This window comes from Hyla sarda, chromosome 4 (assembly GCF_029499605.1).
Source record: "Hyla sarda isolate aHylSar1 chromosome 4, aHylSar1.hap1, whole genome shotgun sequence".
Classification (NCBI taxonomy): domain Eukaryota; kingdom Metazoa; phylum Chordata; class Amphibia; order Anura; family Hylidae; genus Hyla; species Hyla sarda.
In genome coordinates this window covers 269,280,520-269,296,055 of record NC_079192.1, presented here as the reverse complement: position 1 = coordinate 269,296,055, position 15,536 = coordinate 269,280,520, and the positions used below count along the sequence as shown (strand labels likewise).

At 42.2% G+C, this 15,536-nt stretch overlaps 1 protein-coding gene across 5 annotated transcripts in view; it reads left to right on the top strand.

The window, feature by feature from the left end:
- Nucleotides 1-10,390, top strand: part of MYRFL (myelin regulatory factor like) — a 129,227-nt gene extending 118,837 nt beyond the window's left edge. For all 5 annotated transcript variants that reach the window (XM_056574139.1, XM_056574136.1, XM_056574135.1 and 2 more), the window contains 2 exons: nucleotides 4,765-4,839; nucleotides 8,115-10,390. In XM_056574139.1, the coding sequence (XP_056430114.1) occupies nucleotides 4,765-4,839; nucleotides 8,115-8,201 (162 nt within the window). In that variant the 3' untranslated portion in view covers nucleotides 8,202-10,390. The remainder of the gene's footprint in view (nucleotides 1-4,764; nucleotides 4,840-8,114) is intronic.
- The last annotated feature ends 5,146 nt before the right edge of the window (nucleotides 10,391-15,536 follow it).

Genomic DNA, 15,536 nt, shown 5'->3' with positions numbered 1-15,536 from the left:
GCAGTGAGATACCCTAAATTTATTAAGATGTGCGGGAGTTTTGTTACATTTGTTGCATCATTGTACATATGCTGCAATCTGTGCAAGTAACTGCTATTGATTTCTATTCTTATTCATGCCCACATCTTGAAATAGTGGCGTGTGCTGCACAAAGAGGTTTACATGGCTTATTAAGTTCCCCACCATGCCTTTTTACATTAACTGCATTTTTATGAAATTATGGAATAGGCCAGGTGTTTAGTTGAATATTTAAAACCACCCTTCATACCTTGCAGTTTTTTTTTTTTACTGTTTTACTATTTTACACCGATTTTGAAAACAGTAGCCTAATACACCATGTAAAAGTTTTATGGACATGCAGAAAATTCAATAGGACTACTGCAAAATACATGTTTACGCCCTTTACATACATTATGATATAGAGTACACCTCTCAAATTTTTGTAAATATTTTATTATATCTTTTCATGTGACAACATGACGCTCTGCTACTAATGTAAAGTAGCGAGTGCACAGCCTGTATAACGCTGTTTAATTTTGTGTCCCCTTAAAATTACTCAACACATAGCCATTAATGTCTGAACCTTGGCAACCAAAGTAAGTAGACCCCTGTGGAAATGTCCAAATTGCTCCATATTAGCCATTTTCCCACCCCAATGTTATGTGAGTGGTTAGTGTTACAAAGTCCCTGGTGTGAACAGGGGTGTCTTAAATTTGGTGTTATCGCTCTCACACTCTCTAATACTGATCATTGGAAGTTCAACATGGCACCTTGTTGATTTACATAAAGATGGCTTAGGCTATAAGACTGCCAAGACCCTGAAACTGAGCTGCGGCAAGGTGGGTAAAACCATACAACGTTTCATAGGACAGGTTCCACTCAGAACAGGTCTCGCAATGGTTGAACAAAGAAGTTGAGTGCCCATGCTTGGCGTCATATCCAGATGTTGTCTTATGGAAATAGATGTATGAGTGCTGCTTGCATTGCTGCAGCGGTTGAAGGCATGGTGGGGAGTCAGCATGACTGTCATCCCAGAAGGAAGCCTCTTCTAAAGGTGATGTACAAGTATACAAATAAATGAGGGGAGAGAGAGCTAGAGGTCCAGATGACTGACGGCTGTGGTCTGACTCTGGACCATGGTCCGCCAGTAACAGTGTTATATGCAGAGGTTGAAAACCATAGAAAACCCTAAGAGGCCTGCTCTCAGCTGGGAAATAGATACAACTGTGTCAGTTGTAAACAATGTGAGCTTAACACATCAGCAGTTGTAGGAGTCTGGTAGCTTATTACAATGTATCAGTCCGGAGTACAGAACGTATAGCCCACAGAGCATTGCCTCCACTGGATATAATTGTATCCCATCTCAGTAGACAGCAGGACTGGGTCAATATGAGTTTGCAGCATCTGCATGTTACCAAGAGAGAATTACCGGCTGCAAACTGAGAAAATGGTAATTGAAGTAAAGTGTTTATAAAAAGTTTGTATTACTTATCATTTACATAGTGAATATGGTTTATTTATACACATATGAAAAAAACATTTTACCATGAAGGTGTTCAGTAGAATAAAACACATTTATGTGTCAGCCTGTACTTTTACATTTGCAAGAGAATGACCTCATAGTCTCTATATTCTGAGCCAATCCTTTATACATTAGAAAAAAAAACAAAAAAAAAAAAACGGTATGTTTATGTATTTTAGAACATGATTCTGGCCACAAATTTAGAAGTACTGAATCTATTTGTGCAGTTTACATGATCTGCACAATATGTGTTTCTAGGGGGAAAAAAAGTGCATGATAAATCTAGAGTCATTTCCATAGTTACATCAATTAATCAGTTTTCTGTTCCAGGAGAAATCATTATAAGGCTATTGAATATTGAGATACTACATATTATGTAGATAGGTTTATATTGTAACAGCAATATGAACTGTCTCTATACAATATTTCATATATAGCCATATACTTCAATACAATACAATAGCTGCACTTTGCTTGTTATTCTTGGAGCTTATAATTTACTTGTTCTATTACCATATTGCAGCGAGTGTAACCTAGCCAAGTTCTATTTTACAGCTATAACCATGCTACAGTCTACTAATAAACACACATATTTCTCAATAACCTAGCAGAGTTTATATAATGGCAATTTTTCAAATCTACAATTCCAATATCTAGCCTGACAATATACAAGCTAAAAAGGAGAAGATACCTTCAAAGTGATAAAGATAGCCCATTCACTTGAAGATTAAGCCACATACAAAGAATATATCCTTGTAGACATTACTAATAAAATGATTTTATAGATTTGGCTGCTAAGGAAAATATGAAAAGTTTATTTCAGTTTGGAAATAAAGTGATTAAAGAATACTATTAAATAACATAAATGTGACTCTTTTCTTAAAGAAGCACTCCAGGTTTGTTTGTTTTTTGCACACTCATCATAACTAGTCATACAGCACCATTTCTTTCTTTCCAGCACAGCAGTATCTATGTGTTTCATTACTCTAACTTGGTCATGAGAACACCAGCCTGACCCAGAGAAAATTACATAGTCTGTCCTAGGTCAGCTGACTTCATATGAACTACAGGATGACATCACCTGTTAAATTGCTCCTGCTAAATCAAAGACCCCTCCCCTCATAGCTCTATCTGTATATTGCTGCTGCTCCCTTTAGTAGTTATACACGAGAGAGACTGTGTTCACGCATGTGTTTCTTGCTGCATGTTTTCTGTTTTTGCCATGGTTCTCCCAAAGTTGTGGCAAAAAAATTTGCTATAATGCAGTTTTACCCCCAATTGTACAAAACACAGTAAAAATGTGTCATTTTGAAAAATCGCAGAAGAAACATCAACAAATTTTGTAAAAACTGTAAATATTCAACATTAGGGCTATGTGGGCCTAAAGGTTCATAAAATACCTCAGTTGTTATTATAAGTCAAATCACTTTTGCCTTATGGCAATATTTCTTAAGCAAAATGCACTTTGAAAAAAAATAAAAAAATAAACATTAAAACTGCACATATTGTGAACTGACCTCACCCCCTTAGAAGTCTAATGAGCTCGCCTGGGTGACCTCCAGCAGTCGGCTTAGATGACCAGATACAGTCATAAAACTCCACCCACTCTCACTTTAAAGCCAAAGGACTTATGGGAAATGTAGGCAGTATTAGAAAATACACTGCTCAAAAAAATAAAGGGAACACTAAGATAACACATCCTAGATCTGAATGAGTGAACTAATCGTATGAAATACTTTCGTCCTTACATAGTTGAATGTGACAACAAAATCACACAAAAATTATCAATGGAAATCAAATGTATCAACCCATGGAGGTCTGGATATGGAGTCACACTCAAAATCAAAGTGGAAAACCACACTACAGGCTGATCCAACTTTGGTGTAATGTCCTTAAAACAAGTCTAAATGATGCTCAGTAGTGTGTGTGGCCTCCACGTGCCCGTATGACCTCCCTACAATGCCTGGGCATGCTCCTGATAGTCTGTGGATGGAGCGATGCATTATGTCCCAGATGTGCTCAATCGGATTAAGGTCTGGGGAACGGGTGGGCCAGTCCATAGCATCAATGCCTTCCTCTTCAGGAATTGCTGACACACTCCAGCCACATGAGGTCTAGCATTGTCTTGCATTAGGAGGAACCCAGGGCCAACCGCACCAGCATATGGTCTCACAAGGGGTCTGAGGATCTCATCTTGGTACCTAATGACAGTCAGGCTACCTCTGGCAAGCACATGGAGGGCTGTGCGGCCCCCAAAGAAATGCCACCCCACACCATTACTGACCCACCGCCAAATCTGTCATGCTGGAGGATGTTGCAGGCAGCAGAATGTAATGTTCTCCACGGCATCTCCAGACTCTGTCACGTCTGGCACATGTGCCCAGTGTGAACCTGCTTTCATCTGTGAAGAGCACAGGGCGACAGTGGCGAATTTGCCAATATTGGTGTTCTCTGGCAAATGCCAAACATCCTGCATGCTGTTGGGCTGTAAGCACAACCCCCACTTGTGGACGTCGGGCCCTCATACCACCCTCATGGAGTCTGTTTCTGACCATTTGAGAGGACACATGCACATTTGTGGCCTGCTGGAGGTAATTTTGCAGGGCTCTGACAGTGCTGCTCCTTGCACAAAGGCAGAGGTAGCGGTCCTGCTGCTTGGTTGTTGCCCTCCTACGGCCTCCTCCACGTCACTTGATGTACTGTCCTGTCTTCTGGTAGTGCCTCCATACTCTGTACACTACGCTGACAGAAACAGCAAAACTTCTTACTACAGCTCACATTGATGCGCCATCCTGGATGAACTGCACTACCTGAGCCACTTGTGTGGGTTGTAGACTCCGTTTCATGCTACCACTAGAGTGAAAGCACCGCCATCATTAAAAAATGACCAGAACATCAGCCAGGAAGCATAGGAACTGAAAAGGAACTGAGAAGTGGTCTGTGGTCACCACCTGCAGAACCACTCCTTTATTGGGGGTGTCTTGCTAATTGCCTATAATTTACACCTGTTGTCTGTTCCATTTGCACAACAGCATGTGAAATTGATTGTGAATCAGTGTTACTTCCTGAGTGGACAGTGTGATTTCACAGAAGTGTTATTGACTTGGAGTTACATTGTGTTGTTTAAGTGTTCCCTATATTTTATTGAGCAGCGTAGGTTGAAGATTTTATGTCTTTATTTATTTTTATTTTTTTTACAGAATGTGAATTAATTGATCCAATTGTTTTATGGTGTTTTCTAGGGCCTCCAGCATCACTGGACTCTCCCAGTAGCCCGGCTTTTTGACAGTGAATATCATTTCCGTGTAGCCACACCAGTGAGTTCATATCAAATCATATACTCGATTCTGACAATAAATTTATTGTGTCTATGTAGATCATTTATTTGGTGTCACACAATGTTGCTTATGTGGCATTCTGAAATACGAGAATCATAAGGGGCATAGCATGAAGTAATTGAATATGAATACAACAACATTTTTGGAATCTGTAACAACAGAAAATTAAGAAGCTTTGGTCACTTACAGTATTAAGTCACTAAGTAATGGCAGCACTTAAAGCGGGAGCTGTATTAGGAACCCCTTCAGACACTTTATTAGCCTGAGCGTCACCATGGGAACTTTGTAAAAGGTTCCGGTTTTCTCTGGTGAGATCAGCTAGTTGACAATTGCCTCTAGCAGTGGATAGAGGCAACCATAATTGGTATTCCTATGTCAAGCACTGCTTGCTTGGCTATTTCTATAACTGCCATAGACTTCAATTGACCTGGCTGTGCAGAAGCATAGTTACTTCCCCATTAAACTCTCTACTATGTTGGAGATTTATCGAAAATTGTGCAAAAGAAGAGTAGAGCAGCTGCCTATAGCAACCAACTAGATTCCACCTTTTATTTTTCAGAAGCCAAGTAATTATTATTATTATTATTTTTTATTGTTGCCTCCCAAGAGCCATAGCTGTTTAAAGGAGTAGTCCAGTCCTGAAAAACGTATCCCCTATCCTAAGGATAAGGGATACGTTTCAGACCGCGGGGTTCCGACCGCTAAGGCCCCCTGCGATCTCCTGTACGGGGCCCCGGCAGCCCGCGGGAAGGGGGGCGTGTTGACCACCGCACAAAGCGGCGGCTGACACGCCCCCTCAATACAACTCTATGGCAGAGCCGGAGATTGCCGAAGGCAGCGCTCCGGCTCTGCCATAGAGTTGTATTGAAGGGCTGTGTCAGCCGCCGCTTCATGCGGTGGTCAACATGCCCCCTTCCCGCTGGCTGCCGGGGCCCCGTACAGGAGATTGCAAGGGGCCTTTGCGGTTGGACCCCCGCAATCTGAAAATCGGTAAAATAAAATCTGAGCTCTGATTGGTTGCTACGGGCAACAAAGACATTTTTATTATAAGGGTATGTTACTCGTGGCTAGTCCACTGCGGATTTACCAGCAAAATTGCAACCCATTGACTTCAATAAGTACCAAATATACTACTAACTGGCAGCATAGGTTTTAGGTGCATTCACACCATGGTTTGTCCATACGGGGACTGGATCTGGCTGGGGGGGAGTGAAAACAGGCGCTCCCGTACCCCAGCCAGACCTGGCCCACATCTCATTCATTTGAATAAGCCGAACCGAGTCAGATAGTAACTCCGGTAGGCTCATTTTGCCCACATAGACTTAAAACCGGAGTATACCACGGTTTTCAGTCCGGCCAGAAAACTGTATACGGGCAAAAAATTAGCCGACCGGAGTTACTATCTGCCTCTGATCAGCTCATTCAAATGAATAAGATGCCGGCTGGGATACGGGAGCGCCCAGTTTTCCCATCCCCCAGCTGGATCCGGACCCCGTATGGACAAAATGTGGTGTGAGCCCAGCCTTAGGGTGCGTTCACACGCGCGGATTTACAGCATATTTTGCGCTGCAAATCCACTGGTGAAGGCCCGCTCTATGCTGGCTTTACATGTGCCTGCTGATAGTGGCAATACGCCGCTACCAGCAGACACACTGCGATGTGCGAGTCGCAGTGTACTCGCACAACGTGGGAGCTCTCTGCCTAGCTCAGAGCAGGGAGAGCGGCCGCGATGTGTGAGTACGCCGTGCACATCGCTGCACTTTGTCTGCTGGTAGCGGCGTATTGCCGCTACCAGCAGGCACATATAAAGCCAGCATACAGCGGGGCCTTCACCATCGGATCCGCAGCTAAATACGCTGCGAAAATCGCGTGTGAACGTACCCTCATACTCCATGGGTCGGTGCAGAGCAGACTGTAAGGAGTTAACATAGCATCGCCATGACCTCTTTGGGCTGTACAGTAAATAGCAATGCACTGTGCACTGCTGTTTTACTGTACATGCATCCCTGGTTTGAACAGAGTTATTTGCTCAAAAGCAGAAGGCAGCTGTTCCTGAGCTGGATCTAGACAAGCTGGAGGCACAGTATCATCACTTAACTCCTTTCTGACTGACTAGGTAGGACTTCCAAGGAATTAACCCAAAGTCGTGGGTATTGGTATAAAGTAAATAATTTATTTTTACAGCATAAAGAAATCAAAGAAAATAAATAAATAAAGCAATTCTGCATTGTACATACGGACCCACCCCTGGGCTCTGTCCTCACGCTGCAGGCCTGCATACCAAGCTACCATCACCGGCAAGGGAAACGCTACCCACCACCCGGGTACCTACCTACATCGGCTAGAGACCTACACCGCACCCGGCGCTACCTCTGCTTTTTTTCCGCTATATACTGACTAGGTAGGAGGCATACATTATATGTTTCCTACTCAGACCAAGCTAAGCAGCTTTCTGCTTTTGAGTGGGAAACCACATTCAGAGCAGGGATTCCTGATAGTCTGGGCTCCTGTACAGTAAACAGCAGTGTTAACTCTATGGCCTGTGGAAGTATGTGACAAAGCTATGTATGGCCATTTTACGCCTTACACTCTGTGGGTCAGATGATCACAGATGATCACACCCCACAGAAAAATAGGCTGCTAAACTTACACCCCCACATGAAGCTGAACAGGGCAACTATTGCCTTTTGTAAAAGATCCAGCGATCAGTAAGAATGAGCATACGCTTTATCATCATCTTATTGCATACGTAGATTGTGCTGCTCTATAAATCATTGTTTGCCAGCAGCACATTCTATCATGGAAAAAAAAGGGGCATGTGCTGCTAACAATGAAGTCAACATCTGCATGAATGGTCCAAGGGAGGTGTAAGCTACAGCCAGACAGATCTATGGGTGGTTTATTGTTCCCACTGACTGTGGAGAGTCTGGAAGCTGTCATGCACCTTAGTTATTCAAACCCATCTATGATGGCAGGTTTGGCCAACTTTAGTCTAAAGTGTATGGGCACCATAAGATATAATACTACTAAGGTTCTCAGTAATGTTGACCTAGTTTTTGTTCTGTGTTTTTCATATAATTTATACAGATGATAATACAGTTTTTGCAAAACTTGAATAGTTATTTTTAAGTGTTTGAATGGAAAAACATTGACCAGTGTATGTAAAAGTCTTTTTGCAGTGTGTTGCGCCCTGACAGCTGTCAATGTTAATGTGTATTTCGTAATCTGATTGTTTTTCTTTGTTTTCCTCCTAGGATCTTGCAAACTGCTCTACAGATCCACACTTTGCTGGAATCCTATACACAGACTATTACCTTTATTTTTATCGGGAATGTAATTAGACCACGTCTTGCTATTTCTCCCTGCTCGCACATACTCACTGTACAGCGCTGCATTAGGAATGGATAATAGTGATGTCCTGTTAACTTTTCATGTTACATTATTTTAAATGAGTACGCAGGAAACATGAACGCCTAATGTAAATAAGAGAAGTACCACAGTCTAGTGTATATCTTTGCTGAAACAAAAGGATCTGATTTATGTTTCGTCATATGCACTTCAGTGTGATCAATACTGTTCGCTGTTCGTCCTGAGAACTAAAGTTTTTTTAAATCATTGATCACTTACATTTCCTGTATTGTATTATTATAATTTCTTTAAGTAAAAGAATCATTGTTAAATATGTTATAAGTTATAATGCTATAGGTAAATTGCTTGTGAACCGTGTGCGGGAATGTCTGTTAATACAAATGATGTCATTACAGATTCTGCTCATTCAGCTCATTGTGCATTTTAGTTTTCTCCAACAGTTTCTCTCCAAACAGTAAATTATTCAGTTGTATATTTTGCCCTTTTCCTTATATTGAATTTAATAGTATGCAGTCATAACATTGTTTGTAACTGGATAGCTAATTCACCAGGAAATATAGTGGGTCTACTGATGCTTTTGTTATTAATACAGTCAGAAACTGCATTCTTTGATGTTTATATAGTAATATATTTGTAGATTGAAATTAAGTAGTTGGTATCAAAGACTGTTATTTCTAAAGCTAGCCAAGGCTGGGATATAAGGAAGGCAAAAAGGGCAACTGGCCAGGGGTCTCTCTAACCCGGAAGCCTCTACCTCTCTCTTCTCTATAACACTTAGCAGTAGCCAATAACATGGCAATTTGAAATATTAAAGTGTATTTCAATATGTGATAAAAAGAGAAGTGAACCTAGCCTCTCTGCTGTCTGAGTGATCTCACAAAGAAGGGAGTTACATGACCAAGGCAGTGATGGAGGCTCATATGACTTAAAGGCTGTGTCAACATCTCTTAGATACAAAGCATTATACCACTTCTTCAAGGCTGGTAAGTGGTTTCTAGTTCTCCAAATATGGGGCCAGTGCCTTCACATCTCTACCTTTCAAATCACCACTTATTATGGGGCATTAAAGGAGATAATGATATTGCCTATTATGACATAATTGCACCTATGGAAGTCACCACTTCTATAACATCATCACCTCTGTGACATCATGAAAGGCACTTGTGCCCTGCATGGAACCAAGTTGCATCTCTAATAACCCTCCTGATAAGCATTGGCCATCGTAATTTGATGCCTATGGCATCATCATTAGCTTGAGAATCCCCTTAAATGGTCCACATCTGATCCCTGTAAGCATTTTTGGCAGCTTTCAATGCTGGTAATAAATAACTTCTATCACAGCATCTCATGTAATAGAGCCTTAAAGGGCCCATAAAGCCATAACAGGCAGTATCTATTATGTCACCAAATTAGCTGGTATCCAACAGAACCAATGAAACCATAGCATCATCGGCAGTGATGCTGGCCCTCTGATGTCATGCCTGTGAGATCACATTTGAAACTTTAAAGGATAACACCATGACATCAGCATGGTCTGTCCCTGCTCCAGGTTGCAGTAACCACAGATTTCGGGCAGTTGCACTTCCTGGTGATCAATATATAGCACAATTTGTAAATGCAATGCTGACCATCCTCTCATGATATCATCAGTAGTAACATCGCTGTTCATTTGTGAGCCTTAGGAGACATGTCAGAGAATGTCACTGACCCTTTTCATTATCACCCAGGGCTGACCTTAGGGATATGCAGTCTGTGAAGACCACTGGCTTTGATGAGTATGTGCAGCCTGTGCTTGCATCCCCAATACCTAACTTGGTGGCCAGACCTGTGAAAATTCTATAGCACAGAATCCAACTATATTTAGGCTCGCAGCTGATCCAGAGCCACTGCCTTTCTGATATCCTCTGCCAGACCATACATGATTGTCATGTACAATGTCCACTTGATCAGTCACTGGCCTCAGTGGTCATCTGCCATACATGCAGAAATAGATGGGCTGTAGCGTGATGTGAATAATAATCACAACAATGTATAAGGAAAGAAGATAATGCACTCACTGCTTGTTACGATGCAGAAATACAAGCTTTATTTCCAAGGGAATACAAAAGCTTCAGTAGTCAGGACAGGTACACAGGGAGCTCGGGTGTTACAGGTGAAGCGGGGGCGTAATGGAGGGGCGGCAACTAGTTTCACGCTCAAAGGCGCTTCCTCTGGCCCGTACGGGCCAGAGGAAGCGCCTTTAAGCGCGAAACTAGTTTATTTCCCTTGTATTTCTGCATCGTAACCAGCGGTGGGTGCATTATCTTCTTTCCTTATACATTGTTGTGAATACTTACCTGTGGACATTCTTAATAATAGCATTTCTGTTTTCCAATGTGCACTATATACAATTTTTTCATTATTACATTCTCAACTAAATTGCATTAGCGGTGCCATACTCGGTTTTTCTTTTTCTATGCTGTGATGTGAATAATGTATGTGATGCCATTGCAGTATGCCCCATGGAATCCAGCCTGTGCATTTTTTTTAATCCCTCAAAAAACCCTTTAATAATATAGGGGATGGTACAGTGACTGGAGTAAGACCTTAGTATTTGTCACAGGATGGCAAAAATCAATAACAGATTAAAAAATATATATATCCTTTTATTTTATTACTTGTCTATTCTTTATTGTACCTACAGGATTGCACCTCTGTAGTTTACATAAAGCGCATTAGAATATAATATCATTGCCCTGAGGTTTAAAGTCCTGAGTCACAGCTGGCATTTCTGATGCACCACTAACCATTACAATGCATAGAATCCAAATCAGTTGTTACAGAATGACTGTTGAGCCACATTACTGCTCTAAATATTTGGCAAGTTCTGAGATGTTGTTACAGGTTTTATGAGAACATAGTCAGAATAAGCGAATTACAAATATATACATGCATTTTCAATGGGCTACTTGGTATACAGGACAGCGTTTGTAAAAACAAAATGCAAAATCAAATGTCATTGAGAAAAATGAAATCACAAGTCTTCAGATATCCGATAACTACTGAATGTGAAAATATGTTGGTCAGGTTAGGTCTTACCTAACAGAACACTGCCTTAGACTAGATTTTTTTAACCTTTAGTTGACAGGATTCTGAATTTTGGAAACGATAGCTGCTCATAAAAACTTGTCTTGGCAGTCCAACAAGAGGCAATGAGTTTAATGCAGGAAGCTGGTTTGTAATTCTAGAAATAAATATGATGATCAAACTGTTGTGTCTGTGGTATCTAGTGCACATTTAGTTGTGGACCAATTGTATTCTATACCTGGTTCCATTATATTGGTGATAAAGACAATGTTGAGTCTTCTAGCGTGACAGGACACCAGTGCTTTATGTTATTGCAGTTTGTAATTGATCACAATTTTTATTTTAGTCTGAGATATTAATACAATATTTGTTCTGCTTTAAAAAAATAAAAACAATGTAATTATCTGGAAATGCTAAAATTAGGAGCATATTTATCAGCAACTGGTGATAGACAGTAAATTGGCATCAAAGCAACAGCTGACAGATGAAAAACCATCTGAGACACACTTTAACAGAAGATAGAAGGGAATAGGTTTCTTACTGAGGCATTTTTTTTAAAGGTTTTGTCCAAATGTATTTTTATGCTAAGTGGATAGAGAACACCAGCATCTAAGAATGGAATGTAGATGTAGCATGTAAATATACTGGAAACTTCTATATTTCTTACTTTGTTTTCATGTTGTTCCCAAAATACTGTTGGTTTGGATGTGTGTTCTTGTTTTTGTCAAGGGCATCAACCAATCTTCATCCAATCCTCTGTCCAGACAGAGTTGTACAAAGTAAGCAGGGGAGGAGAGAGAGTTACAGTTAAAGTGGAAGCCAGTTTAAAAGGGCTTTTCCACTAACATTGATCACCTAGCTGCTGGGACCCCTATCAATCACAAGAACAAGATCTTGTGTTTCTCCTTTGAATGGGCCCCTCTGTGGGTCTGAAGATGATAGCCTAGGTCAGATGATAAGTGTTGTTGGTAGGAAAATCTCTTTATCACAAAAAAAAAACTGTCCCAAACTAGCAATTGTTTGAAATCAGTCCTTTGCTGAGGTGAATCATGGTCTTAGACTTAAAAATGAAATAATAAAGATATTATATAGAACTTTTTTCATAGAAACCCTCTTAATTGGTAAAGATGTGCCTGATCACACCACCTACCAAAGGAGTCAATGGTGCGCAATGTACTTCCACTGACTTCATATCCAATCAACCCCCGTGACAGCCTGGGCCCATCTGACAAAGTGATAAAGGACCTGCTGGAAAGCCTGTAATCACCAATGACTCTAACTCTCCATTTGTCTGGTTCAGTGGTTCCCAACAAGGGGGAAGAGTCTTCCTCTGATCAATCAATCCATCATCAATGAAACATGGAACAAATCTGACACGTTTTGGCTGCAATGCCTCATAGTCATAGTCATGGTCCTTCTTTCTGTGGAGCTAAATCAAGGACTGTGTTAATATCTTGTGGCTGAAAGGGCAGATACTGTACAACCTGAAACAACACATCACCGAACAGAACTAGACAGAGAGAATTGGACTACTCCTATGACACCAATGTAAATCACTTTGAACATTAGTAATGTATAGATAAAACTTGGAAATATAGTGTGTCTTTTCAAGTTAATAAATTAGTGTTATAAATACCAAGGCTATTATTGTGAACAATCCTTTCTGAAATATCCTGTATATGACATCTACAATCTCCACTTGCATTTGACCACTAATAACCAAACAAGCCTAGTTGTGATAACTATTACTACCAAGCCTGTGGTCATTTCTTATTTATTGTCCCTAGATTCAGATGTCTGGATGGGTGAAGATCATGTATGTTTAGAACAACTGTGAACCATAGAGTCTTTCCTTTTCTATCTCAAGTACTGCTATGCACAGCTGAGCGATATGTTAAGAAGTTTCCTTCAAGCATTTCTACATTTCAAGTTCAATTGAAAGGTAATCTTCTCTTGTCAGATCCTGTTCTCTAATATATTGCTCATGGCGTGAGTATAGCTTTCGACTTGAATGTGTTTTTGTGTAAGAATAAACTACAGAGATAAACTGTGTTAGCAGTCACCATAATTTGATGCTGTTCATGACATTTTGAGATTATAGTTAAAGGGGATTCCAGAACATAAATTTGACATTTAGTGCCCAGGCTGCAAGTCTAATATAAAAAAAAGCATGTACTTACATTAAAAACACACTGAAGAAAACACATCATCAGGCCCGGACTGGCCATTGGGCAAACCGAGCATTCGCCCAGTGGGCCGGGCCGTCCAGTTGGCCGTCTGTCTCGGAGCAATGTTTAACTTTATTTTTTGTGTGCGGCTCCGGCTGCTCTGCCCCCCTTTTCCGGCTGCTCTGCCCCCCTTCTCCGGCAGCCCTGCCCTGCTTCTCCAGCCGCCCTGCCCTGCTTCTCCGGCCGGGCACATTTCCCCCTTCCTCCGGCCGCACTTTACACCTCCCCAGCCCGCACAATGCTGCACTAACGGCAGACGTAGGGGCTGCTGGGAATGAACATGCCCCGCTCAGGTGCGCACATCTGCACGTCTGCTTCCACCCCCTGAGATGGCCCTGCCAAGTGCCAACAACTCTTGGCACCGAATGGCCATACCTCGGCATGAGGAAGAAGTGGAGGCCGGTGCAAAGCACACCTTAGCAGATCGGAGTCGGCGCGCCCTGCAGGTCAAGAGAGTGTGCGGTAAGGTGACTCAGAGGGGAAGGGGAAAGGAAGAGGGGTTGGATGTATTATATATGTATATATTATGTATGTATGATGTATTATATATGTATGATGTGTGTGTATGCATGCATATGGTATGTACGATGTTTGTATTTATGTATGTATGATGTGTGTATGTATATATATGTGTGTGTTATGTATGTATGTATATATATATATATATTATGTATCAGAATAAAGGAAAAAAGAAAGTTACCTCCAGCTCTTCCAAGGAAAACAGTGCTTGTAATAGAGCTGGGCGGTATGCCCAAAAATGTGTATCACGGTATTATTTTAACTTATGGCAGTTCCACATTATATAACGGTATTTCTTTCACCCCCCTCCCCCAAATCATGTGACCCGCGAGCGCTCTTCTGCTCCCCCCCCACCAAATCATGTTACCCGCCAGAGTTGTTCTGCTCCCCCCCACCAAATCATGTGACCCGCCTGCGCTGTTCTGCTCCCCCCCAATTAATTATCAGCCCAGTGGGGTACTACTCACATATGTCAAGCACTGCCCTCCTCCTCTTTGTTGCGGGCTGACACCGGCGCTGGAACTCTGTACTGTACGCCAGTGGTCTCCAACCTTTGGACCTCCAGATCTTGCAAAACTACAACTCCCCGCATGCCCCGACAACAAACGCTGTCTGGGCATGCTGGGAGTTGTAGTTTTGCAACAGCTGGAGGGCCGCAGGTTTGAGACCACTGATGTACGCTGTATTCCTATGCCCGGGCTGCAAAAGATAAAGAAAATAAACTTTAACTTACCTACGTCGGCCTCACGCTGGGGACTGGAACGTTGGACAGCCGTCAGCCTATCACCGGCCGGAGCGATGGCCAGCCCCGGCCGGTGATAGGCTGAGCCCACTGTCATGTAAGAAGCCGTCCAGAGATCCTTACATGACAGTGGGCTCAGCCTATCACTGGCCGGGGCAGGACTTCGCTGCGGCCAGTGATAGGCTGACGGCTCTCAGACGTTCCCGTCCCCAGCGTAAGGCTGATGTAGGTAAGTTAAAGTTTATTTTCTTTATATTTTGCACCCCGGGCATAGGAATACAGCCTACAGCAGTGGTCTCAAACCTGCGGACCTCCAGCTGTTGCATAACTACAACTCCCAGCATGCCCGGACAGCGTTCGCTGTCCGGGCATGCTGGGAGTTGTAGTTTTACAACAGCTGGAAATCCGCAGGTTGGAGACCACTGGCGTACAGTATAGAGTTCCAGCGCCGGTGTCGGCCCGCAACAAAGAGGAGGAGGGCAGTGCTTGACATATGTGAGTAGTACCCCGCTTGGCTGATAATTAATTGGGGGGGAGCAGAACAGAGCAGGCAGGTCACGTATGATTAGTTCCCCAATGTGGGGACAGCGCAGCGCTGGGCTGATAATTCATTCCCAAGGGGGAGGGGCCCAACCGGTATTGCGGTATGGGAAAAAATTCATATCGTGCAGACCAAAAATGTCGGTATTCGGTATGAACCGGTATACCGCCCAGCCCTAGCTTGTAATATTAAAATATCAAACATTCAATCT